The sequence below is a fragment of the Semicossyphus pulcher genome, unplaced genomic scaffold, assembly GCF_022749685.1.
Source record: "Semicossyphus pulcher isolate SPU_LCO1_2020_fin unplaced genomic scaffold, fSemPul1.0.p SCAF_1, whole genome shotgun sequence".
NCBI lineage: Eukaryota > Metazoa > Chordata > Actinopteri > Labriformes > Labridae > Semicossyphus > Semicossyphus pulcher.
In genome coordinates, this window is record NW_027211603.1 from 15,883,601 (window position 1) to 15,907,274 (window position 23,674).

The 23,674-nt window shown below is 42.4% G+C and overlaps 1 protein-coding gene across 1 annotated transcript in view; it reads right to left on the minus strand.

Annotated features, from left to right (window-relative positions):
- Nucleotides 1-492: 492 nt before the first annotated feature.
- sbf2 (SET binding factor 2) overlaps nt 493-23,674 on the minus strand; it is an 88,839-nt gene continuing 65,657 nt past the window's right edge. Inside the window, exons 22-42 of the mRNA XM_069675741.1 lie at nt 21,509-21,704; nt 21,276-21,403; nt 20,392-20,567; nt 20,035-20,168; nt 19,747-19,948; nt 19,136-19,332; nt 18,757-18,897; nt 17,111-17,194; nt 13,209-13,283; nt 11,474-11,652; nt 9,487-9,663; nt 9,036-9,137; nt 6,688-6,873; nt 5,521-5,647; nt 5,092-5,219; nt 4,412-4,636; nt 4,228-4,335; nt 3,953-4,143; nt 3,007-3,094; nt 2,784-2,915; nt 493-1,884 (exon numbers count right to left, since the gene is read on the minus strand). Of these exons, the coding sequence (XP_069531842.1) occupies nt 1,786-1,884; nt 2,784-2,915; nt 3,007-3,094; nt 3,953-4,143; nt 4,228-4,335; nt 4,412-4,636; nt 5,092-5,219; nt 5,521-5,647; nt 6,688-6,873; nt 9,036-9,137; nt 9,487-9,663; nt 11,474-11,652; nt 13,209-13,283; nt 17,111-17,194; nt 18,757-18,897; nt 19,136-19,332; nt 19,747-19,948; nt 20,035-20,168; nt 20,392-20,567; nt 21,276-21,403; nt 21,509-21,704 (3,075 nt within the window). The 3' untranslated portion in view covers nt 493-1,785. The remainder of the gene's footprint in view (nt 1,885-2,783; nt 2,916-3,006; nt 3,095-3,952; nt 4,144-4,227; nt 4,336-4,411; nt 4,637-5,091; nt 5,220-5,520; nt 5,648-6,687; nt 6,874-9,035; nt 9,138-9,486; nt 9,664-11,473; nt 11,653-13,208; nt 13,284-17,110; nt 17,195-18,756; nt 18,898-19,135; nt 19,333-19,746; nt 19,949-20,034; nt 20,169-20,391; nt 20,568-21,275; nt 21,404-21,508; nt 21,705-23,674) is intronic.

Sequence of the window (23,674 nt, forward strand, 5' to 3'; positions counted from 1 at the left end):
TGTTAAGATATTTTGATGAATTTGTCCAACACTTCCAGCTTGTTTTATTTAATATCTGTAACATTAAATTCAATAGAAGGACTTTTGAAGCTTTCTTTTTCATTTTGGTTGCTTCATTATGAACTTTATGTGAAATCTGATTTTAATTACACAACATGAATGTGTTGTAGATCATCCTATTGTATGTAAATAAATGTAAATAAAAAAATGCCCTCTAAAAAATAGTTTGTTGTGATGAAAAGTAGAGAACACAATGGGTGGACAGAAGACCTTTCATGATTAAGTAAATATTTTGTTATATTATACAGAGAACTATTAAAGGGGCCACTCTTTTGTTGAGTACTTTATGATCATACTTCTGTACTTCCATCGCAGTAACATTTTAAATGCAGGACTTTTACTTGCTTTGGAGTATTTTTTTACACTGTAGTATTACTTTTTTCATGGTAACAATTGGAATTCATATTCAAAGAAACTTTGATATCCACTCAGTAAAACAGTCTGTTTGGTTTATTTCCAAAAATTAGTGTCACCACAAAACATGGTAAAAAGATACAATAAGAAAAAAAAACATCTGACATCTTTGAATAGTTTCATTTGTGTTCTTTCTTTTTTTTACTGAAACCGTAAAAGTGGCACAAACAGAACAGATAAGACGAGGCTTCTGAAACCACAATGTCCTACATATTAAGTTTACTTCTTTAAAAAAAAAAGCCCTTAAAAGACACACATGCCTGGACAATCTGAACCACGACAGAAAAAAGGGTCTCCATTTCATTTTCAGAACAAATGTTTCATCACAAAACAGGGAACAGGCCACTCAGGTATTTTTGCACCAGTAACGACACATAGAAAACGACTTGTTGGTCACATTAGAATTAAGGTTAGAAAAGTATACTTATGTTCAGTTCATACAGTTTATAAAATGAAATGTCACACAGGTATTTACAGAAAAATACATGAAGCCACCACACTTACACAGTTACACTTTTAATAAAAATAATAATTTACATTACATGAGACAAACGTGTTATCCAGGTTCATTAACACTCAACAACACGGAGAAAACGACGTCACTCATTTAAATAGAAAAATGTCTGCTAACTCTTTTGAACTCACTGTGCAAATTCTTTTCATTGAGTCCGTCCTGTTGAATCGTCATATGTACACTGTAAAGTAATGCCTTTAGCCTCGCTGTCTGCATCTGATAGAAAATCTATATTTGATAAGGAGTGCATACTTTAGAGCTAAGTGCAAACAAATTGCTTTTTCATGTTGTGCATTAAAACCTCTGAGTTTTTTGGCGGTTCATACGTTTCATTAAGCAGCAATAACCTCGTAGTAAAATATCTGATAGAAATTCTTTTATAGGCTATTTTCTATTTCTTTTGAGTCTAAAATTGAACCCACAGTTTGAATGGCCAGTGATATTGCTTTGATCTATTTACAGCTTAAGTAGGATAACATTTCCTCGTTAGTGCAGTCCCCTAAAACGTTCAGCTTATCTTCACTTGATCCCGGTTGGAGGGGCAGAGAGGAGGCGGCTGACAGCAGAGACGAACGTGTTCGAGCGACTCGGGCTGAAGGAGAGTGACGGCAGCCTGTCGAGCTGCTAAGTAACAAGCAGAGAGGTGGATGAACAGCGTCCACCCTCCAATACCAGGCACTTTGTTCACTGTGGTCCCGCAATTTAAGACATCTGAGAGCCGAGTCGGGCGCTCGTCACGTCTCTGCTCTCAACCCGCCGGACACTTCCTCTGATGTTCACGATGTTGGTCTCGGTGTTTAAGCGTCAGAGATGCAGCTCTGGATCTTGTCAATCCACAGCTGGGCGCTGGGTGCGTCTGAGGCGCAGAAGTTGTACACTCGCTTGCTGGTCTTCAGCTAGAGAGGAATCAGAAAAGAAGATTCAAAATAACTTATTTAATCATAGAAAATGTCTTAGGTTAGGGGCTCACAACCTAGAAAGATAAATGAATCAGAGTAACAAAGCTGCATTGACAAGTAGTGATGTTTTGTGATGGAAATTTCAGTGGGAATAACAGACTTTTTAGTTTGTTTTTTGGTCAGAGAAGCTCTGAAGTGGCTGAAAAGGGTGGTGTTTGTGATTGTTGTTACTAGATGAATCTGTGAGGAAGATGTACCAGGATGGGATGTTGACCAAAAGGACCAAACAAACTTAAATGTGCAACAAAATAAAACCACAGCCTGCTTCATTGTTCTGGTTTTATCTCTAACATCTAACAGCTGCATCACTCTCTGGCTTAATCTTTTTTCCCCTGCATATTTAAAGTGTGAAATTAAGTGTTAATGTATATAAATCCCATTATTCATGCTAAATAAACAAGTTAATAATGAATGCCTTTATCGACTAGTTTTTGTTGTTATTTTGCGCAACCTCTAGTCTGCAGTCTGTACCGCAGAAGGAAGCCATTGTTCCTCTTTTGCTAGTAAACAATATTCAAAGACAATCAGATAACAAAAGCTACAAAAAAGACAGCCGCAAATCCCCACGTTCACGATGAGTTGTGTGTTTTCAATTAGCCTGTAAAACATAGAAACTGCAAAAACAACTCTTAACAATATTAAAAACGTGGCATCAGAGGAACAGATGCTCTACTTGATGGCCAAATTGAAAGCTGTGGTTTGTAAGTTTAGACATTTTCCTTTCACTCGTTTTGAAACATTTCATTAATCAAAACTAATAACATACTTTCAACCTGAACTTGAGCATGCACGACACTCGTTTCTAAAACGTGACACAGCTGTTCACATGCACTCACGTCAAAGAAAGCCTTTTCACTGATGTGTTTGGGAGCTCCTATCGTCGGGGCGGCGATCATCACAGACTCCACCTCCGCCAGATCGATGTGGCCTCTGCAGTTGGTGTCCTCCCCGGTGTCGTAGTACCTCAGCTGCGAGGACATGAACGTTAACCTGCAGCCCGTCGCTCAGGTAAAAGCTGGGCTATTCTGAAACATGAATGTGGTGCGTGCATTTGCTCACCTGGTGTTTCGTAATGTCCAATACAAACCAGCGAGGTTTCCAACCTTTCAGCAGCGCTCCACGTTTATACAGGATCCCCTCGTAGGACCTGAAAAACAACATGTTAGAGCCATGTAGGTTAACACTGGATGTCTCTTTAAAAGTTCAGTCTGCACAAACAATATCCCTGATTCGTATTTATTTGTTGTTTTGACTCATTATTCAGGTTCACGATCAGGTTTGGTGGAGCTAATCCCACCATTTGTCGCATGAAGAACATTTCCAGCACTGTTTGTACATTGTGTTCCCCTATGTGTAAAGAGGTCAGACCTGGGATAGTTGCATAACTGTGATAGTAAAGAGCAGGATATTTTGCATATCTTACACAAAGGGTCACTTGTGGAGAATTAAGCTCTGGATTCAATTTGCATGTAAAATAGCCTCAACGCAACCACATGCCCTCAAACGTTTGTGTCACTAATATGGTTGCAACGCAGCAGAGTGAAGCTGTGAGCTTGCAAACATCTAGACTAAAATATAGGATTCAATCATTTCTGTACATAGATCCAATCAAACACAGATGTTGGTGCATCTCTGAAACACTCCATGACAGCTGAGTGTTTCTGATAAGCCCGCATCATCTGTTAGAACTTTTCTCTGTCAAAACACGACTTGGACGGCGAAAGGTGAAGAGCACGTATGCTTTTTAAATTTAAATCAGTTTATTCGACTCAGAGAACAAATATCCAGATAACAGAGCCAAGAGACTGTGCTTTAACCTCGCAGTAATTGTCAAATTACACACCCAGAGTTTAGCAGAGAACAGACCATCCTCACAAACATGACACACGGCATACCACAGCTCTGAATCATCTTCCAAAACTGGACGGGCCCCTCGGCAGCGGTTCCGACTGAATCAAATGTGGATTCTTATTTGTTCCGGAGACTCAGGAAGTTCACGACCCACCTGTTCTCCTCGCTCTTGGGGGTGAACTGGTTGTAAAGCGTTGCAGCGCGGCGGTTGATCCCGTTGGCCGTGGCGGTGCTGCGGTCTTCGCCCAGTCCGCTGTCTGGCAGGTGCAGCATGGAGCGCCGCTGGAAGGCCTGCAGGCCGGACGTGGGAATCAGGCCCGAGATGGATAACGACTGCTTACGGAGCTGCTAACACATGAGATAATGAAGCATGAGTGGGAAAGACACAAAAGAAGAATTTGACACAATTTAACTTTGAGGCTGACACACATTTCCTTCTGCGGTGAGGTCTTCCTGGATGCTGATTCGGACTCTCTCCAGAGTCGTCTGCCACTTCTCAGGCGCCTGGTTCAGCTCGCCCTCCAGCTTCTCGATGTCCTGCAGCCATAATAAGATGACAAACATGAAGCATGACACGAGAACAAACAGGATAAAAACTATAGATGAAACTTACATTGAGGAGTTTGGTGATGGCATCAGGCTGAGCGCGGCTCACGCTGCTGTAGCACGGCCACACGATCCTCCTCTTACTGTTGGAGAGGGAGTCTGCCTCCTCGGAGCTGTCCGACCTCACGGCCATCATCCTCCAGTCGTAACACGGCCCCGTGGACAGAGTCTCGTCCGTGAAGAAGTCCCACTTATTCAGGCTGGGGATGCTGATGGAGGGCTTCAGGATCACCTGCAATTTTAATTAGAATCCTTAATTATAGTGCCCATCGTGTAAAATGTTATGCAGTGTAAATTCTTATTGAGGATAACGGTTTGTAACGGCAAGAGAGAAAACATCTTGTTTGTCAAATGTGTGGACGAGGTGCCTCAGAATATGGTGACAGGCTCATCTCATTGATTGGTACAGTGATGACTTTGGAATGAGAGGAAACATTAAAGATCATTTCCATCAAGCACAGTTCTTTAGGAAAAAGATGCTTTAGTGAAAGAAGCACTGTTTGAGGATATACAGACAATTGCTGCATATATAAGGATAAGCAGTAATTGCAGGTCTGTTTAGGGATCTCACTCTATCGGAGTCCAAGGGGACGTTTTGTCTTCATCTGTACGTCAATTTTTCTGTTCATTTTCACTTATTGAAGTGCGACATGAAGTACAGAGAGACAGACAGGCAGAAACACTCACATCGTTCTCTGAGGGGCTGAACAGGTAGTTGAGGAAGATGGGACTCCTCTTGTGCATCCTGTTGATGCACTCCCAGATACAGATGCCTCTGCGGGCCTGTTTATCACCTTTATCCTCAAACAACAAACCTGAGAGACACAGAGGAGAAGTTATAGATCATAAGACAGAAAAAAAGTGAGGATTTATTTATTACACACTATATATGAATTCTGTCCTTAGCTGGACATTATTAAAGCAAAGGGAAAAGTCATAGTAAGCTGTCATCTGTTGATTATAAAGTAATGATTTAGGCACAGTAATCTTTATAAGAACATGCCTTGTTATTTAAAAGTAACTTACAGCCTCTTTAATGCAGCATTTCCTCAGTGTAAGAAGTGATAATATTAAAACAATCCCCCCCTCTGGTTTTAAACTGTCAAGGACACTGACCATGTTCCAAGCGCTCATAGTCTGAGTCCAACAGGAAGTTCTTGAAGCGGTTAGAGATGTGATGATAGGCCAGGAACTTCAGATAATACTGATTAAACTCGAACTCCAGAGGATGTTGCTCCAAAATCTGCAAAGGCATGAAAAGATGGTCAGAGATAGCTGGTGACAAGAGAGGGAAGGTCAGAGTGTGTGCGGCAGCTGCGCCATGTCCTCGTGTTTCTGGCCTCGCGTCCCTCCAGTGCATTGATGAGTAATTAGAAACAGGAAAGAAACTCTTCTGTCCCGGTAGTTTCAAAGGTCAGTGATATCATCACCGCCAGACACAATCAGGGCTGCAGGACCGCAGCTCCATTGTTCCCATCCAGCGGTGTGAAGTGGCCAACGACAGATAGAGTGTTGAATATTTGAGGCCACCTGGGTCTATTGGCAAAAACAACAGCTGTTTTGGAGATGAGGCACTTCTATTTTCAGCTCTTGTCTGAATCTTCCCCCCCCTCCCTGTTTATAGCTCTCCAGACCCCAGGACCCCCGCCAGACCGTCTTAGCTGCCAAGATTTCAGTTTCAAAAGACAAATGCAGAAACTATGTGTTGATGTAAGTGTATGGGAGTGAGTTTGTGAGACCTCAGGGGACACAGGGAAAAAAAAAGCCCACGACATTCTCCACAGTTAGCATTTCAGAGCGGACACCTCGGCGCTCTCTGGGCCTCAGCTGTACGAGCTTCATTCTTAACCCCCCTGCCCGCCCCCTCGCACTGAAATCCTGAAGCACACCCAAAGCCCTCTCAATCCCCAAAGCTGCAATCCTCCACATGCAGCTTTAAACACGCATTGAAAAGTGAAGGGATGCTGAAACACGCGAGCACAGCGCTGATCAGTGGACCATCTGGGCAGCAGCCTCTAACACACTCCCTGGTGCAACACAGTGTTGAAATTACACATCCAGCGCTTGGAATGCAAAGTGCAAAACTAAACCAAATGTATAGATACTGACAGCTGAATCCCTTTCCTTCTCCCCCCCCTGCATCTGTGCACTTTTGAGGAATGTGATGAGCTCACGGTCACGCTTTAAAGATGCTAAGTCATGTTGAGAAAGTGGAGCTAAGTCACGTAGCAGGAGGCACCGAGATGCTTCACTGTACGGTGCACCTGTGCAAGAGGTAGTCACCTGATGCACGCAGTCCAGGAACTGCAGGAAGACGGGTGTGAAGCCGCCGCCCTGGCTGCTGGGACTCAGGTTGCTCCGCTGGCTGAACTTGTGGCCGAAGGACAGCCACTCTTTCTCCAGCAGCACCTGAAAACCCTCCAGAGTCCTGTAGAAAGGGTCGCTCAGCAGCTGCACCAAAGATACCACCTGCACAGAGAGAGAGAGAGAGGAATGGAGAGAGGAATCATAAGAAGAGAGTTCCCACAGTTCAAGCACAACCTGCAAACACGGTGATATATGAGAGGAAAGGGAAATGCAACACTTGTCTGCAGTATTAAAAAGATACAATTCTGATCTGTACATTTTCCCTTGGTTGTTGTGTGTGTTTGCTCCTGTTACGGTCACTTTGGAATAAGCCATGCCGACCTTTTCTTTAAAGATATGTTGTATTTGTGTGACTGTCACATTTCCTGATTTGAGCCCGTCTTGTACCGTCTTCTTCTGACAGCAACATGTCAAACCGATCATCTGATGTCAATTACATTTATATAACATTGTAGCACAGGTCTACCGGGACACTTGAGCATGCTCTAAAAAACACCAGTTGAGAACCACTTGTCTACACATGCCGTACGCTTGGCCTGCTGCCCTGCCCGTGTCTCCTCCAACACAACTAATGAGCCCTGACGCGTGTGGAATGAGCGAGAAAAACAGTTTGTGGCTTCCTCTTGGGGTTTAAGAGAACATCCAGCCCTGAGTGGTAGAGAAATCCCCCCCTGCATGCCCGCCACGGAAATAAGACCCTCAGAAAGAAGCAAGGTATGAAAGAGATATGAGGGAGGCAGAGGGTCAGACGGAGGATGAGTAGCAGAAACAGAAAACAGGTTTTTAGAAAGAAAGCAAAGACGGTTCTGCATCCTGTCTGCTGGGTGTCTATGGTGCGTGGACAGAGGCAGGAGAGCCAGAGCATATGGTGCTTATTTGCCTGTGCGGGCGGAGCGGGACCTGGTGTGATGGAGCCGGTGGCCCGTGGAGAGAGATGCTGCGGGCCCAAACACGTGCCTCGCATCGGGGATACACAAAGTGTGCTTTTAAACAGCAGCCCAGGGCTGTGCAAAGCCCGTAAACACGTTTGAAGGACACAAAGTTGAAACACAAACATGTGGACTTTAACAGGTCGACACGGAAAATATGAGCTCAGAAAGCAAACACGCGATGAAATGCTGAGTGCAGCAGCGAGCCGATGCAGACAAGCGATCAGGATCAAACTGGCTAAATGTTTACTTGTATTAAAATTAGAACCATGATTCTAATAATTTAAATCACATGCAGACCGGTTTGTTATTCGTCTCCGCTTAATCTGGTGACCAGTCAATGAGCGGATCAGAAGAAGAGCAGGGACGCTGACGTGCCAGACTTATGAGTCACATGCAACCGAGAAATCTAAATTTAATTCCTCAAAAATTTGTCAGGAACATCTTAAAGTTATATTTGAACATTTGCAAATTTGTTTTCAGTTCACGTTTAGTACAGTTAAACCAAATATTTTGGCTGTTCTCTAAACAGCTGTCTTTTAGCAAACCACAGTTAATCTGAGGTGCTCTGTTGTTTTGATTGGCTGAGCCTGGATCCTTTCACGTGTTTTATGTTTGTATTTATTGATTCATTTATGTTCTTTTCTCCCTTCTGCTTAAGCCCCTCCTCATCCTCACTTCACCAGAGCAATGTAAGCAAGTGTTTAATTAACTTTTTTTCTGTCAGTAATTCCTTTTTAACGAGCGATTTTTACAACTACAGCTTGCACTCAGGATGTTAAGCTTTCGTTAAACCGTTTTAAGTTTATTTGTTGCAGCTTAGCAAAAGACAACATTGCCGCAAACATATTCAAGAGGACGGGGACAGTATCACATAAAAAACTGAGAGCCAGATACTACAATACATCAAGTGCCAGGGATGGTAAGTTTGTTTAATGGAGTAACCTGTTCCCTTTGATGCACATGTCCCTGCTGTGTTTTTGTTTATCAGGTCCTCTGATTAAACGAGAGGAGTAAAATGCTACAAGATCGTACTTCTGGACTTCAACCAGGGGAGACACGGTTTCATACACTTAACAATCTCCTCTTTTACAGGCTTTCAGGTGAAGTGGAGGCGCGTGGCAGTGAGTGATGTGTGTATGCTTTCACACGTTGAGATGATTACGCTGGCTTTCCCTCTCTTGCAAGCATGAGCCCTATTAATCCCCTGTACTTATTCTCTGGTTTATGCCACTCACTAAATCTGTAGATGAAGTAGTAGGAGGAAAAGTCTACACCACATTAAACCTCTTCCTAGTGCGTTTATCCAGATAGGTATTTGTGCATTTCTCTCACTTGTGTTGTCATGTCCCAGCCGTCCTCCAGGCTGAGGAGGACAGATGAGCCGCTGTCCAGAAGCTCCACCAGAATCAGTGCCAGCTGCAGGATCTTGTGAAGCTGTGGGAGAGCAACAAATGCACATGCAGAGACATGTAAACAAAAAGACACAAACACAATTAATCTTCGGTGTGCAGTCATTACCATGTTTGGTCTACTGTTAAAGTACTGAGGGGTTTTCCCACAGATAATATTTTTGTATGATATGTTCAATGTAAGTCTGCAGGGGGTCAATCAGATAACCAGCATGATAAGAAGGATGCTATTATCCCATGGTTGGTAATCTGTTTCCCTTGGGAAAGTGGCTTCAAAGTGGATTTATTCATTATGTGAATCTGATTCAGAGGATGAGCAGGAAGTTGGTTCTCCCACAGAGTCCAACTCGGAGTCACAGAGCGTGTTTGTTCACCTGCAGGATCCATTCAGAGTCCTCCAAGGCTTTGAGGAAGGAGTCCTCCGAGTCGGACGAGGTGGCACTGGGAGCGCACGCTCTCAGGAGCTTCTTAAAAGACGCTTTCACCTGCCGCGTGTCTGCGAAGTCCACCGGCACCAGTTCACAGTTTAGAGAGGAGTCCACCCTGAGGCCCTGTCACAAGAGAGAGAGAGAGAGAGAGAGAGAGAGAGAGAGAGAGCGAGAGAGAGAGGAGGGGGTCGGGCATGTCAAATTTAAGGTCAGCTGACTTTAGTTTGTTTTTCAGCATCAAATCTGCTTTCCAGGAAGTAGTGGCTGCATAACTTAAAGACTTAAAGTATTAAAGATGTTTTCAGAACATGTGGGAAACAATTTTTTTACCACATAAAAAATGTCAATGCAAAGATCTGAATATAAGCAAACGCTAAACTGCGTGAGTTGAAATTTTTAACTCAAACAAAAAATGTGACGTCACCAAGAATCTGAACTGATCATGTGTGGACATCTTTAGCTCTATGCCTTTAAGTCTATGGTGCTTCTGTCACAGATCAAAGACCGCAAGACCATAAAACGACCTTCAGTTGGCGTTACTTCTTCTTGTAAGGACTATTACTCTGAATCCCACCAATTCCAAAAGTTGACTCTGTTGACTCACTTAATGTGCATGAACACTGTTTTCACAGAAGTCTGACACTGGTGAAAACACTGCAGGATTCTTAGGAAACAGAGCGGACTCAAGACATCACAATGGCGGTACTCCCAACGCTTCCTGTTATTATTTAACGCCTCAGTGAGATTTTCAACGAATTTTAATAAAATTAGTTCATGGATTGTCAAACCATTCTCTAACTCCATGAGTTACACAGTAATGATGTTTTACAACTAAAAACCCCACTCATCCTTTAATGTACATGAAAATGTGCTAATAAAGGTTGAATATACACCCAGTGTCCACTTCACCAAGACACCTGAGCTATGTGATGTGATGCAACAGCTCTTATAATGTTCTGTTGTCTGAAATGTGTAAATTCAATCATGTTTTTTACTGAGGTTTTAGTTCAAAGGAAAATTTTAACCTGAGCTCCGTCTGTTTGAGTCAGCGTCTTATTTATTGATTGTGCTGATGTTTTCTGTGTCTCTAGGGCGAAGCTCAGAGGTGTGAAATGTGTTCTTCTTCACCAGCTCCATCATCTGATGTAACTGTCAGCCTGGAAGAAAGACAGGCTATTCAACCTGGATTTCTCGTCTCCGCCTTCATTTTAAAAGCAACTTTTACTTTTCAGCTTACGTGGATTTTAAGACATATTTATTGGAGCCAAAGAAACAAAGCAGAGGGAGGCTGAGACTGTGAAAATTCCCCTTATAGTTGGTGTTGTACTAGACTCCATTACATTTAGTGGCGGCTAGGGCTCAGTGGTAGAGTTGGGCGTCTCTCAGTCGCAAGGTTGGGGGTTTGATCCCTGACTGCTACAGTCACATGTTGAAGAGTTCTTGGGCAGACACTGAACCCCAAATTGCTCCCAGTGGCATAGTGAGATAGCCAGATCTGTTTAGAGATTGGCACTTAGGCCTTTGCCATCAGTGTGTGAATGTGACATGTAGTGCAAAAGCAGCTTTGAGTGGTCGCGAGACTAGAAAACGTTCTATAAGTACAGACCATTTACCACTGAGAAGTGATCTTATTCTTTGTCCCCTCTGTTTCCCCTCTGGGGATCAATAACTCTTATATCCATCCATCCATTCATCCATTATCTATACAGCGTATCCTGTTCAGGGTTGCAGGGGGGCTGGAGCCTATCCCAGCTGTCATTGGGCAAGAGGTGGGTACACCCTGGACTGATCGCCAGCCAATCAGAGACAACCTTTATATCTAGAACTTAATTAACCTCACAATGATAGTATTGGTTTGTAACAGACTGTAGACACTGTAAAGTGTGGATTTACAACACTACACTACAACAAGTGGTTGTCTTTTCACTCTCACCCTTAGATGTGATTTTTCTCCGAAGACGTAGAGGGCAGCTTGCTGTTTCAGGAGCTGAGCCTGCAGACTGTTGCTGCCTGCAGGGGGCGCCAGATCCTTCCCGGCCAACCTGGCCCCTACGTCTCGTGTCGCCGGGTGATGGCCGAGTCTGCTGCTGGAGCGCAGGCTAGCCCACATGCCTGCAAACACACAGAGGCAAAAACAAAAGTCAAACACACACACGCAGGAGCTGGCCTGTTTGAATGACACTGGAGTACACATGCTGTCAAACAAACTGAGACCGAATGATGAACAACAAGAGACATGCGGGCCACGTTTTCATGCACGGCAAAAGAACAGGGATTATGTAAAGACTCATTCCTTTAAGAATCTGGTGTGTTGAGATATTAGAAGCAGAAGTTGTTGGAATTTCTTTTACAAGTCAACAAGTTTAAAAGCTGTTTCCCTTAAAACCAGCATGCAGCACCTTCTTTACGACTATCGGTTAGGACATGATGATCACTTTCAGCCCTTTGGAGTTGCATTTGTACAACTGGTTAATCTGTTTCAGAATCAAAATCAGAATCAGGGTTTATGCGAATAGGTTTGTATACGAGGAATATGTGTTGGCGTTTTTGGTGCATAATAGTAAACATGAGAATAAATATAAACATAATAACATGTAAATATGTACAATATACCTATTTCAAATTTTGTGCAGGAATGCGCAAGATATTTCCAAGCAAATGGGCAAAAATGTATCGTATACATGCATCATTTTGTTTCATTTAATATCACAATTTAAATTCATACTAGCTTTAAAAACTGCTGTTATCATATTTCACGGGTACCCAAGCTGGTTACACCTGACACTACAAATTCAACATGGCTGCTGTTGAAATTGGAAAAACAGAAGTCTACACACGTAGTATACAGTTCTTTAAAATGAAGAGACCACTGCAAAAACATGCTTTTCTCTGCTTCTACTATTTAGAGGTTTGTGTTTGAGTAAGATTCTAGGCGTAATCCAAAAGGCAACTGGACTTGGTTGAAGTTCTTGAAGGCTTCTTCAGTTCTAACTGACTGGTGCACGGAGCTACAAATATAAGCCTCTGTGGGTCAATAGTTTAAAATGTCATGCAGCTCAGCTTTGTTTGATGACTTGTGACCATCCATCTTCCTCTTGATCACATTCAGGAGGGGGTTCAGATCTGGATTGAACTGGCCATGACATGTAGAGAGAGATGCTGATTTAAGGAACATTTGGAGTGGTCTCTTAATTTATTCCAGAGCTGTAGATATCAGAGCAATTATGTTATTATCTATTTATTTTTAACTGTTGACTATTAAGTTTTCCCTTTGAGTGACATTTACAGCATACTCAAGCTGACTAAATTATACTTCAGGATCAGTGGGGCCTCATTTTGTGTGATTCATGACCAACAGCTTCCTCTCCTCAGTCCTCAGTCTGGACCCAGCTCTCAACTGACCACAGCCAGCCCTGTTGAGCCAACACATTAACAATGTAAGCGGCCACATCAGAGTGGCCACTCTGGTTTGTGAAAAACCACAGCTCCCAGCAGAGCAACCAGAAAGTCAGCAAAGATTAGTACTATGTCTCACAAGGGCTCTGTTAGGGGTTTGCAGCATCGTGCAGCACGTGTGGTACGTGACCTGGTTAGTCAGCGGGTTAGAGAGGAAAAAGGATGAGTTAGAAAGAAATGGAGCGCTTTAAGAGGAGACAGATCGACTATACCTTGATGTTCGATTCTCTTCTTACCGGCAGGTTTTTGGTTTGAGTGAGTGAATAGTTTATCTCTGTACTCAAGCACTGGGTGGTTGTTTGTACAGGAAGTAGAGAGGGAAGATGAGGGCGGGGAGAGGGGCATGGAAAAAATAAATCATGTCAACAACATATGGACATCACCACCTGCACAACTCACCACTTCAGACCACAGAAACAGACATGCAAAAGAGTTACAGCTGAGGGTCAAAGGTCAGACTGGTCCAAATAATGTGGCAGAGTGAAAAATGTCTTTGTTTTCAGATGATCAAGAGAATGACTGTCATTGCATGCATGGATGTGTTTGTTTTAGGTTATGATTGATGATGTGAAGACAAACAGCCAGCTTTGTTTATTTATCTGGGTCTTTTCAGACAGTTTATCAGGAACAGATGCGACACATTCTGCTCCAGAAACGTGAGAGGTCTGAATCAAACAGGTGCACCGGACTGGAGAAGCACAGAGTGTGATTCTCTCCTAAGTTGCACACACAGGTTACAGAGGTGGACTTGAATGTATTTCAAAGGTTGAACAACGTTTTGCAGGACTCTGGTCTACTAGTTAAGAACTATACTGTATTACCCAGACTTATTAACTCAAAATAAACTAAATAAAATAGACTAAAAAACTAAGAAAGAATGTATTTTTTATTATTCTGTTATTCTCTATTATTCCTATTACCAACAGGTGATTGTGCTTTGTGTCACTGTAAACTGACAAGTGATTGACTAATGCTCCAAGTCCTGCTTGTAAACACTACGTTTGGGAAAACGTCTTGAAGTTTCTGCGCTGCACAAACAAACACACATGAAAAGTCAACAGGATTGTCGCTAAAAGTCAATTTTAAAACCATGATTACAAACTACACTGCTCTTAAATATAGCTGTTGTTAAGTGTAATCTGCAATTCTCTGCTTGTTTTGCTTCTTTGTAACTATTTTCTTTCTATTTCTTGTGTTTGTATTTATTTAGTTGTAACTGTTTTCTCAATGTCATTAAAGAAGGTCGATGCCATCAATGATGCCTAGAAATTTACAGAAAGGTTAGATTAACTTTCAACTAGACTAGAGAGTAGGGGTGGGAATCACAGGATAACTCACAATACGATACAATACGATATGATACGCGGCCCACGATAACGATAATATCACGATACAGCGATTCTGCTATAATTGATATAATAAGTGATCCTGCAGATGCTGCATCAAGTTTGATGTGTTGGACACTTTAGCCGCAACTTTTTTCTGGCAGGTTTTGCAGACGGGGGTGTTTACGATTAAATAAGCGTGATGTTTTTAAGCACGGTTAATAGTGGAAACGGTGCATCCCTAGATACATCACGATATGATTAATTGAAGAATACAAAATACCCCTAAAAAGGTAAAGTGTATTTATTCACTGCAATTTGGCGTCAGTTTCACAGAATTTGACACAAACTGAGATGAAACAATGTACGTGTTTCCAGTCTGTAAATTAAAGTCACAGAACTATAGAACAACTGTTAAAAACAAAATAGGACTTATTTTTCGGCCAATTAATTTCCGTAACGTTACCCTCATTCATGAGTCATGAGCACCACCGAAGGAAAAAAGGGACGCAGTGAGTCAAAATCCCAGAGAAATCTGTTGTATGTTTATAAATTAAAATAGAGATATCTGACACCAGACTAGCGCTAATTGTGTTGCACGAGACAGGACGGCGATATATTGCCGTATTGATATTTTGTCTCACCCCTACTATAGAGGGAGAAACGGATACGACCACATTAAAAGGCCACCAAAAGAAACGCACTGTAACCTTGATAAATGTAATGTAATAATAAAATCACACTTTTGTCTGGGTTTGAACATTGTTGGTAAATTTGGGATTATGTAAGCACACAACTAAATGAAATATAAAACATGGGTCTAGCATTTTAAAGACTTTAAATGCACACACGTTACACACTATACCGTGACATTGTAAAATCACTTTGGCCGACATGGACTGTTTTGCTCAGATGAAGTTGAACTACTGTCACTGGTTAAATAAATGTCTTAGAATCAGGTTTTGGCAATAACAGATACTTCCTGATCATAGTGAACTAAGATCAATCAGATTTCTCCATTTGCATCTGGGGAAATCTGGCTCAAAGAATAACTCCTGGTTCCAAGGAGGTCAAGACTGTGTCTGTGACACCCCTGCTCTCTAATTCCAGCGATTATTACTTGACAGTGTTGCAGGGGTGTGGATGAAAAATAGGAAAGAAACTCTCATGCTCCAGATAATCAGAAGTGCCGTGTCATCCTTTTTAGCGGATAAAATGCTGAGTCAGTTTAAGAAATCGTTTCACCTTTGACCTTCATCTGAAGCAGTGACTAACGACTAACGTCTCAGACATGTACCGACACCAAGCACAACATCTGGCAGAGACAAAACATTCAGTCCTCATGGTTTCCTCTGGTGAGTTCACATTCCAGTTTTCACAGTCATGATGATGTGTTCACTAAGCAGTTAATTAGTTTTCTTTTCTGAGTCATTATATTAACAATACTGCTGATGAGCCAAAACACCACAGGTCACAACAAAAACGGATAACGTGGCAGTGAGGTACGAATTCTTATGTCCAGCATCTGTTTACAGCTTCTGATTTGCGAGGAAAAATGCTAAAAAGAAGTCCTTGTAGTTTTATTTCGTTGTTTTTTTACTCACTCTTACTCTCCAATACTTGTATTCTTGTTATTCTCAATACGTAACCCGAGTGGAGGCATCTTGTATCCGCAATAACAACCTGCTCACAACACACTATTATCCCACTTATTACACGGCTACCTACTTACAAAGTCAATTATTTGACACAAAATATTGATTTGGAAATTATTTTATGAAATTAAAAATGATTTCTTGATAGTCTATTACACTCACAGTGAAAGCTGCGTCCATAGCAACAGTTAACTCTGTAGCCCTCCTAAAATGAGCTAAGCTAGCTGATGTTACTCACATTAAATGGAAACATTTCCTCTGATGGTGAAGTGAGACACGGTGAACCGGACCGCAGGAAACCTGATTGAGGTTTTCTGTCTCGTCACTGTCATAGACTGACAATTTCTTTTCTATTAACCGTCTTTAAACACCGCTGTTTCCCGTACTGTGTTCGGTTAATGTTTACTTCATGTGCTGTCAGTTTTGCAGATCTCTCTGTCGTAGCCTTCAGTTTTTGCATCGTTTAACCTTTATTGATTTCTCTCCTCTGTTTTCGTCTTTTTTTCTTAATGTAAACAGATCGACGTCAGATTTACTGGACTTCTTTCGGCAGATTGATATGATTACAGTTAGGCCTGATTATGTGATTAGAGACGCACCCTTAGCAACGGTCTGTTCTTCATAGCAACTGTCTGTTATCGACAAATAACAGACCTCTGAATGTTGTCATTAACCAATCAGAATTTAACACAGCCGTGTAATACTGCAAGTTCAATTGATGTACTGATGCAACGTACACCTTTCTAAATCACAGTTAGATTGAAAAATTTTCTTTTTCATTATTCTCTTTATTCTCTTTGGTCTTAAATGTATTCTTCATCTAAAATTGTGTGGCTTTGACACATGTATTCATGTCTCTAACATGCGAGTAAACGTGTTATAACAAAAGAAAAATTGGAGAGGATGTGACCCAGGTGGACAAAAAACAGGAGAGCTAACAAAACAAGTTTTGGATTTTGTTGATTACTTTTTGACACATTTAAGATTAATAAATCTTGCAAATCAACAACCTTAAGTATTTTGATTATCTCATATGTGAGCAAAATGTCCCTTGTAACCAGATGATGCTAAAAGATGACGGTTCTGCCGTTTCATCTTTCCCCTGACATCAGGAGGACACATGACGGGACTCACCTCCTCTAGTGAAGCTGTTTGAGAACGGGAGGTCTAAATGGACAGGAGCCATCTTTGGTATCCTGGATGTCCTCCTGTCACTGCCTGAAGACAAAACATTCATAGGGAACACAGGATGTTACAAGAAGTGTCGGATCAAGAGACGGATTCAGGAGAGAAACAGGTCATACAGTGTTCACATTAAATCACACAAACAGACGATATGACACATGAGCACTCCCTGCGTCGGCCTTAAAACACAAGATATATGATGGTTAAATAAGAACAGACTGCAGAGACTTTGCATTTGTGTGTATATGAGCATGCTGGACACAGCTTCTGTCCTGTACAGTGTATGTTTTCCAGGATACAGGCAGGGGGGGGAGTTAAGGGGGGTCCAAGGAGATGGATGGGCCCGGCAGTGACCCCAGGTTGTCCTGTGATTCTTACATAACCTTTTATTGTACAAATTTCCTTCAAATGTTACCAAATATAAGACCCTTCTCGCTCCGTCTCTCTCACACACACACACACACTCAAAGATAAGTAGGTGAAAAATAACCGCTGACCAGGGCAAACACTAAACGGAAGAGAGTGACTGCCGGACGGTGGAGCAAAAACAGAACTTGAATGAACAAAAATAATTCTGGAGAATGCAAATCTGCAGTTTTTCTCTTTATCAGGAGAAATGAACTCTGCCTGGCCTCTTGTCCCTCGCAAACAAACACAGTATTTTCCCACGGAAGCAGAGCCAAGGCCATCGCTCAGCAAATCCAGGTCAGGTAGGAGCACAGCGTTTAGATGATGTCGATTTGGTTTAAGGTAACTGATGCCCAGGGTTTAGCCACACAGGCACTGCTAACTGACACCTTGCAAAAGCTGACGGACTCTAAAAATTTCAATCCACAAGTTAGTTATATATGAGATCAGTTTTCTACATGAAAAATAAATACTGTTGTTGTCAACATGTAAGCTGTAATAACAACTTTAAGTCGTATTTTTCTGACTACTCCAACAGGCCGATGAATAAGACAAAGTGTCTCACAAGCAAGCAAACATGGATGCCTCACTTCAGCCAGAATTCATCGTCCAAGGTAACAATCTATCAACCCTGCCTGCAGCTTGAGCTAAACAAGAAGGACTGAGATGATTTAGAGAAAGACGGCGATGGTGTCCACTGCCAAATCTTGAGTTTTATGATGGTATGAATCCGTGCAATAAATAATATTAACAACATATCTTTTGTCTCACACACGCGAAGGCTGCATATTAGCAAATTATCGTTAACGTGTTTTCTTAACTGATGTGAGCCGATTGTCACCTCAGTTTGCTTCCATATCGACCTATTATTTATTGGAGATTTACACGATAAAAACAAGCAAATATCTTAAATTCCCTTTGACACGATGAGCATGAGGTCATGGTTTGGAGTCGGCCAATCCCAGTGAAGAAGGCAAGGTATGTGTGCAGCCCGAGAGGCTCCCATCGGGGCAACAAATTTGTCTCCTGTATTTGGTTTTAACAGACTTTTCTCACGCTCAACACTTTGACTTGTCAATAGAAGTAATTGATCATATTGTTGGCTGCATTCCATTCCAGTCTGAGCCGCTACTGTGCACGCAGGATCACCGGTTAGTTTAACGTCGGCTGAGGACATTGGAGTGTACCTGGTGAGAGGCCTATGAGGGAGCGGTTGGACAGGGTGTTGTTTCCGTTCATTTTGAAGTAGATGGGGATGGAGTTGAGGATGGCCTGCAGGTACTTCTCTTGTTCAAGACTGCTGGAAGATTCTGAGGACGAGGCAGGAGCTAGAGGCAGAAAATAACACTGCATTAGGACAAAAAGATAATCAACTGTGACATAAGCAAAATCATAGCAAAATGGTTCACATCACCTTTTTTATGTTTCAGATCAAAGCCTTAGGAGATTAATGTGAGCCAAGTAAGCAAGTGAAACAAATGAGCTACCAAAATGACGAATCAAAAGTAGAAAGATAAAATAACTGTGCCAATAAAAAAACCCCTCAGAGCTGCTGTGAATGCACACCTGTTGAGGAGGGATTCTGCGACTTGAACAATCCCACCACACTCTTTCCGTGGAAGCCTCCCGAGCGTAGCAGCACGGCTTTAGTACGAGGATGCTTCCAACACACGACAGGCAGACGGTTGTGTCTGTAGCAACGGGCCACTTTGTGTAAACTGCTGTCCTGCACTGCCTGGGGAACCACCAACAGTCCCGGGTAACTGACGGAGAGAGACAGAAAAGACATTAAATAGTACATTAAGAAAAAACATTAAAAAACACCTTTTGTTTATACACATGTCAAGACACAGAGGTGCAGCTGAATGATCTCATACTGAATTTACAGCCAAGATCTGAGAGGGATTATGACTCTATCAGTCACGGCATGTGTGTCTTTGTACAACCGGCTGAAATTGAATCAAAATGTCTGAATTAACATCAAACATCTGTCGACCAGGTAGAGGAGGACTCCTCACTGGCCTTTTCAGATACTGAGGCTTACAAAGCTTCCGGTGGGGGCTGGAAATGCTCAGCAGCGCAGTGCTGCGATCAGTGAAATCATGAATGAAATGAAGCATGAATCAGCACGTTTCTGGGCTCTTCTTCAGGCACATCCAGCCTGTGAGGTTTCATACCTGCGGCAGAGGGAGTAGAGTCTGTTCACAGCTGTGATCCTGAACTGCTCGCCTGACTTGGAGCGAGACGAGCTGGCGGTGATGGTGCCCAGTCCGAGGCGCTGGTAGTCACGGAAACAGGACTGCTCCACCAGCTGCTCCATGGTGGACTTCTCTGAGGCTCGCAGAGTGCTGCTGGGCGGCGGCTCTCCATCATCTGATACTGGAACAGAGACACATGCAAAGGTGAATTATACCTTCTTAATCTTTTTGTTTTTCATCCTTTTCCACAGAATCATTTGCTCTCACTTGAAATGTCATCATCTTCGTGCCAGGTCATTCTGCTCCCTCTGTCGTTCTTCTTCAGCGTGGTCTGGCTGCCTCGGCCCATGGTGATCTTTCCAGCCCTCTTTGCTCCCTTGACAATAGTTTTGGACAGTGTTCTGTACGGAGTAAAGGGCAGAAATCAAGACATCTCACTGTGAGCAGTTTAAGCGTCAAAGCCGGAGCATTCTTCACATTTCCAGAGGAAAACAAACTGCAGAAGACTTCATTTGTTTACAGTAATATTTCAGATGACAAATTGACTTGGAATTTGCCCATTCAATTGCGAATCCAGTTCTAAGTTCAGCCCAAGGCTTGTTGCTGTAAAGCTGCTCCACCGACCTGAAGCCAGTGTTCCTCTCCTTTTGCTTTGGAAGGATGAGCTGAGGGGCCGTTTGTCCTGCTGCGAAAGCAAAGGAGCTGAAGATGGATTGTGGGTAGCGGATCCTCTGGAGGTGCTTCCTGAAGATCTCCACCATCTCTGAGCTCACCTCCTCATCAAAAGCCACTTTTATCAGCTGCAAGAGATGTTAGTGAGACGTATTATTTATGACACAGGTAACAATTCAGATATATCATATTTACACTGGATTGTAGCCGTCTTTAAATCTGTTTATCACTCTGAACTGTTCCTCTTTTTTTAACCCTCCGATCTGCTACATCTTCCACATCTACAGGGAGATCGATAAAACAGCGCTCGTATTGTCTCCACAACACAAACCCACACATTCCAGTGAGGAAGCACAACATAACTAAAGAGATGTCCACACAGGGAGAGTGACCTACTCTCCAGGAACATGGGACAATTTGACCATCTGTGTTAGTAAAAAGAGAGGAATGAACCAAAACAACTTTTACAGCAGCTCATCTTAAGACCAAAAACATATGCTTGGCTGAAAGTGTCTTTGTCATTAACCCTCTGAATGAAATTCATGTTATGAAACACAAGATAGTGGGATGTGCCACACTGATGGTTTATTGTTACTGCTTGTATAACATTTTCTAAATCAACGAAGAATTAAGAAAAAGCGTAATTGGATAATGTGACTAAATATCTCAGCAACAGAACCAAAGATGATGCAACATTCCGCATGATCACTGCTAAGACAAGCTACTCAAATGTCAAAGAAGACACATGAACAGCACCTTGACTTCCCACCTGGTTAAAAATCTGGTGACTTGCGTCATTACTGAACCAACATGAGATGCTGTTTTTAAGTGTTTACCTGAAATGACGCAGAGCGGAGCTGCAGGCCCTCCTGCATGTTCTGCTGCAGCTGGTTCTGGATGCTGATCTTCTTCTCTTTGGTCAGTGTGGACACTGGGAACGCTCTGATCACTGCCTGCTCCCCAACTGGACACACACAGGAGCAAAGATCAGCATCACATCAGTGAGAATAAGTTTTGTTTGTTAATGAACAAATGATAAATAAAATAACTTGTGTTGCTCAGTACTGACCCAGTGGATCATGGGGGATTCCTTTAAAAATGATGCGGTATGTGGTGAGAAAAAGGGCGCCCTCTGCTGGCAGGATATGTGGGCCCCCAAGGAGGCCCCCAGTGGCCTCCTCTCTGCCATCAGGGTCCAGAAGAACCCGCAACCCCTCTGACACCAACTCCTCTCCAGGAAGCAGTGCTGGCCTCAGAATCTTGGGCTGGTGGGAAAAAAAAACAAAAAACCCATTTGCGTCATTGAATCTGATTTTAAAAAGCCAGGAAATCAATTCATCATTATAAAGTCAGATCACAGCACCACATGTTCTCCTTTAGACATATCTAAGCTTCACATGCACGTCATCATCAGAAACAGACATCTCGTCAGCACACTATGCATAAGATAGTATTCTTAGAAAACTTTCCAACAAAAACAAACTTGTTCTCACTGAAGAGACCAATTCACCATTTCAACCCTTCAAGCTAAACTCATGATCTGTTTTCGGACTAAAACCTCGGCTGTTAATCCAATTTAACAGAACTGACTGATCTCTTTTTCACTCTGTGTACACAAAGTGACATAAAGTGTTTACTCTTGGATAACAACCTGTTCCTCAACTGTATTATTTCCTGGTGGGGCAGAAGTTTAAGTGCAACTCTGTGTCTCAAACTTATTTAACTAAATTAAAGATTCTCTGTTGATTCTGACTACAATTTTGTTTTATCCCGCTTTCTAAGAAGGGCAAATGGCTCTAAGAAATAACAGAAGGAAACACGTGGTCCAACACATTTTTCTCATAGAATATTCACTATATTTGTGTTTTCTCCACAATGAAACACCATGAAACCAACATTAGCTACTGTATGAACCGTACAAACAGTCACGTCTGCACCCCGTGTTGCTTTGGCCTCATAAGCCAGTATGAAAACACTCAGTTGTTCCACTGTCCCATATATGCACGAGGAGGGACATTAGATCATTCTCAGCATTTCCAATTAAGGCCGCAGCCAACCTGGAGGAGCAGACGGCCGGTCAGAAGATATTAAGAACTTCTTGAATCTCTCCTTGAATGGACAGCCAGATCAAGAGGACGGTCCCTCTGCACCTCATTACTTCTGTGAGCTTCTTGAGGTGCACCTTAAATTCACTCATTATTTTGTATCTTAATGCTATTGCTACCATTACCACTACTATTCCGACTCCTCATAAAACCAGAGGCAGTGTTGTTAACACACTTTTTAGTATTTTTTGGCATGCTGCTCGTAGCTTGCAGTCCAGCATGAAAGCTTTGTCCAGCACATAAACTTGTAGGAAGTTAGGCACAAAACACAGCAGACAATCTGCCCAGACTGCTCACCGCAGACTCCAGGTTGCTCCCAAGGCAGCACTGGCATGGTTTTCATCTGTGTGTACGAGCATGTGCAGGAGTATGAGTATTAACGAGAGGAATTACCAAGAGCTGGCAGACATTTAGCAAAGCAGGGTCCAAAAGAGCAACTGGTAAAATATGAATGTGGGATGAGGATCGGAAAACATCGTAGGAGCTCAGCACTCTGCAGACTGACAACAGAGTCATCTGAACATGCGGACAAAAAGATGTATGAGTTTAAACCTTTACTTAGACAATGACTGAGTTTGAAATTGTTCTTTAAATTTGATTTTTTTCATTATGAGGCATTATGTGAGTAATTAATGTTTTTCTCACTTTTATTAGTTCTAGCTATCAGCATTTAAAACCTTTTTTTTTGTTCATGTTCACTATGACTTTTATAAGATGAAGAGAAGTAAACATGAAGTTATAAACATTAAAAAGTAACTCTTTGATTGGACAGTTTGTTGATCACGCATAATGAGCGCTACATGGACCTGAGTGGGGAAGCTAAATCATGGTGATTGACTGCAAATCATGCAGGAATCTGCTCTGTGACACTCTACCAATGTGGGCTGTACTTAGGCACAGAGGTGCTTTTAGCTAAAGCTAATGCTAGTGTGCCAGTATGCCAACAGGTTTATTTTAAACGTTTTTTGGGGGGGACTTTTTTGCCTTTAATGATAGGACAGCTGAAGAGAGACACGAAATGTGGGGAGAAGAGAGCGGTGGATGACATGCGAAAAGTGCATCGAGGACTGTAGGCTCTGTACACGGGGGCGCCTGCTCTACCAACTGAGCTAAACCAGCGCGCCAGCATT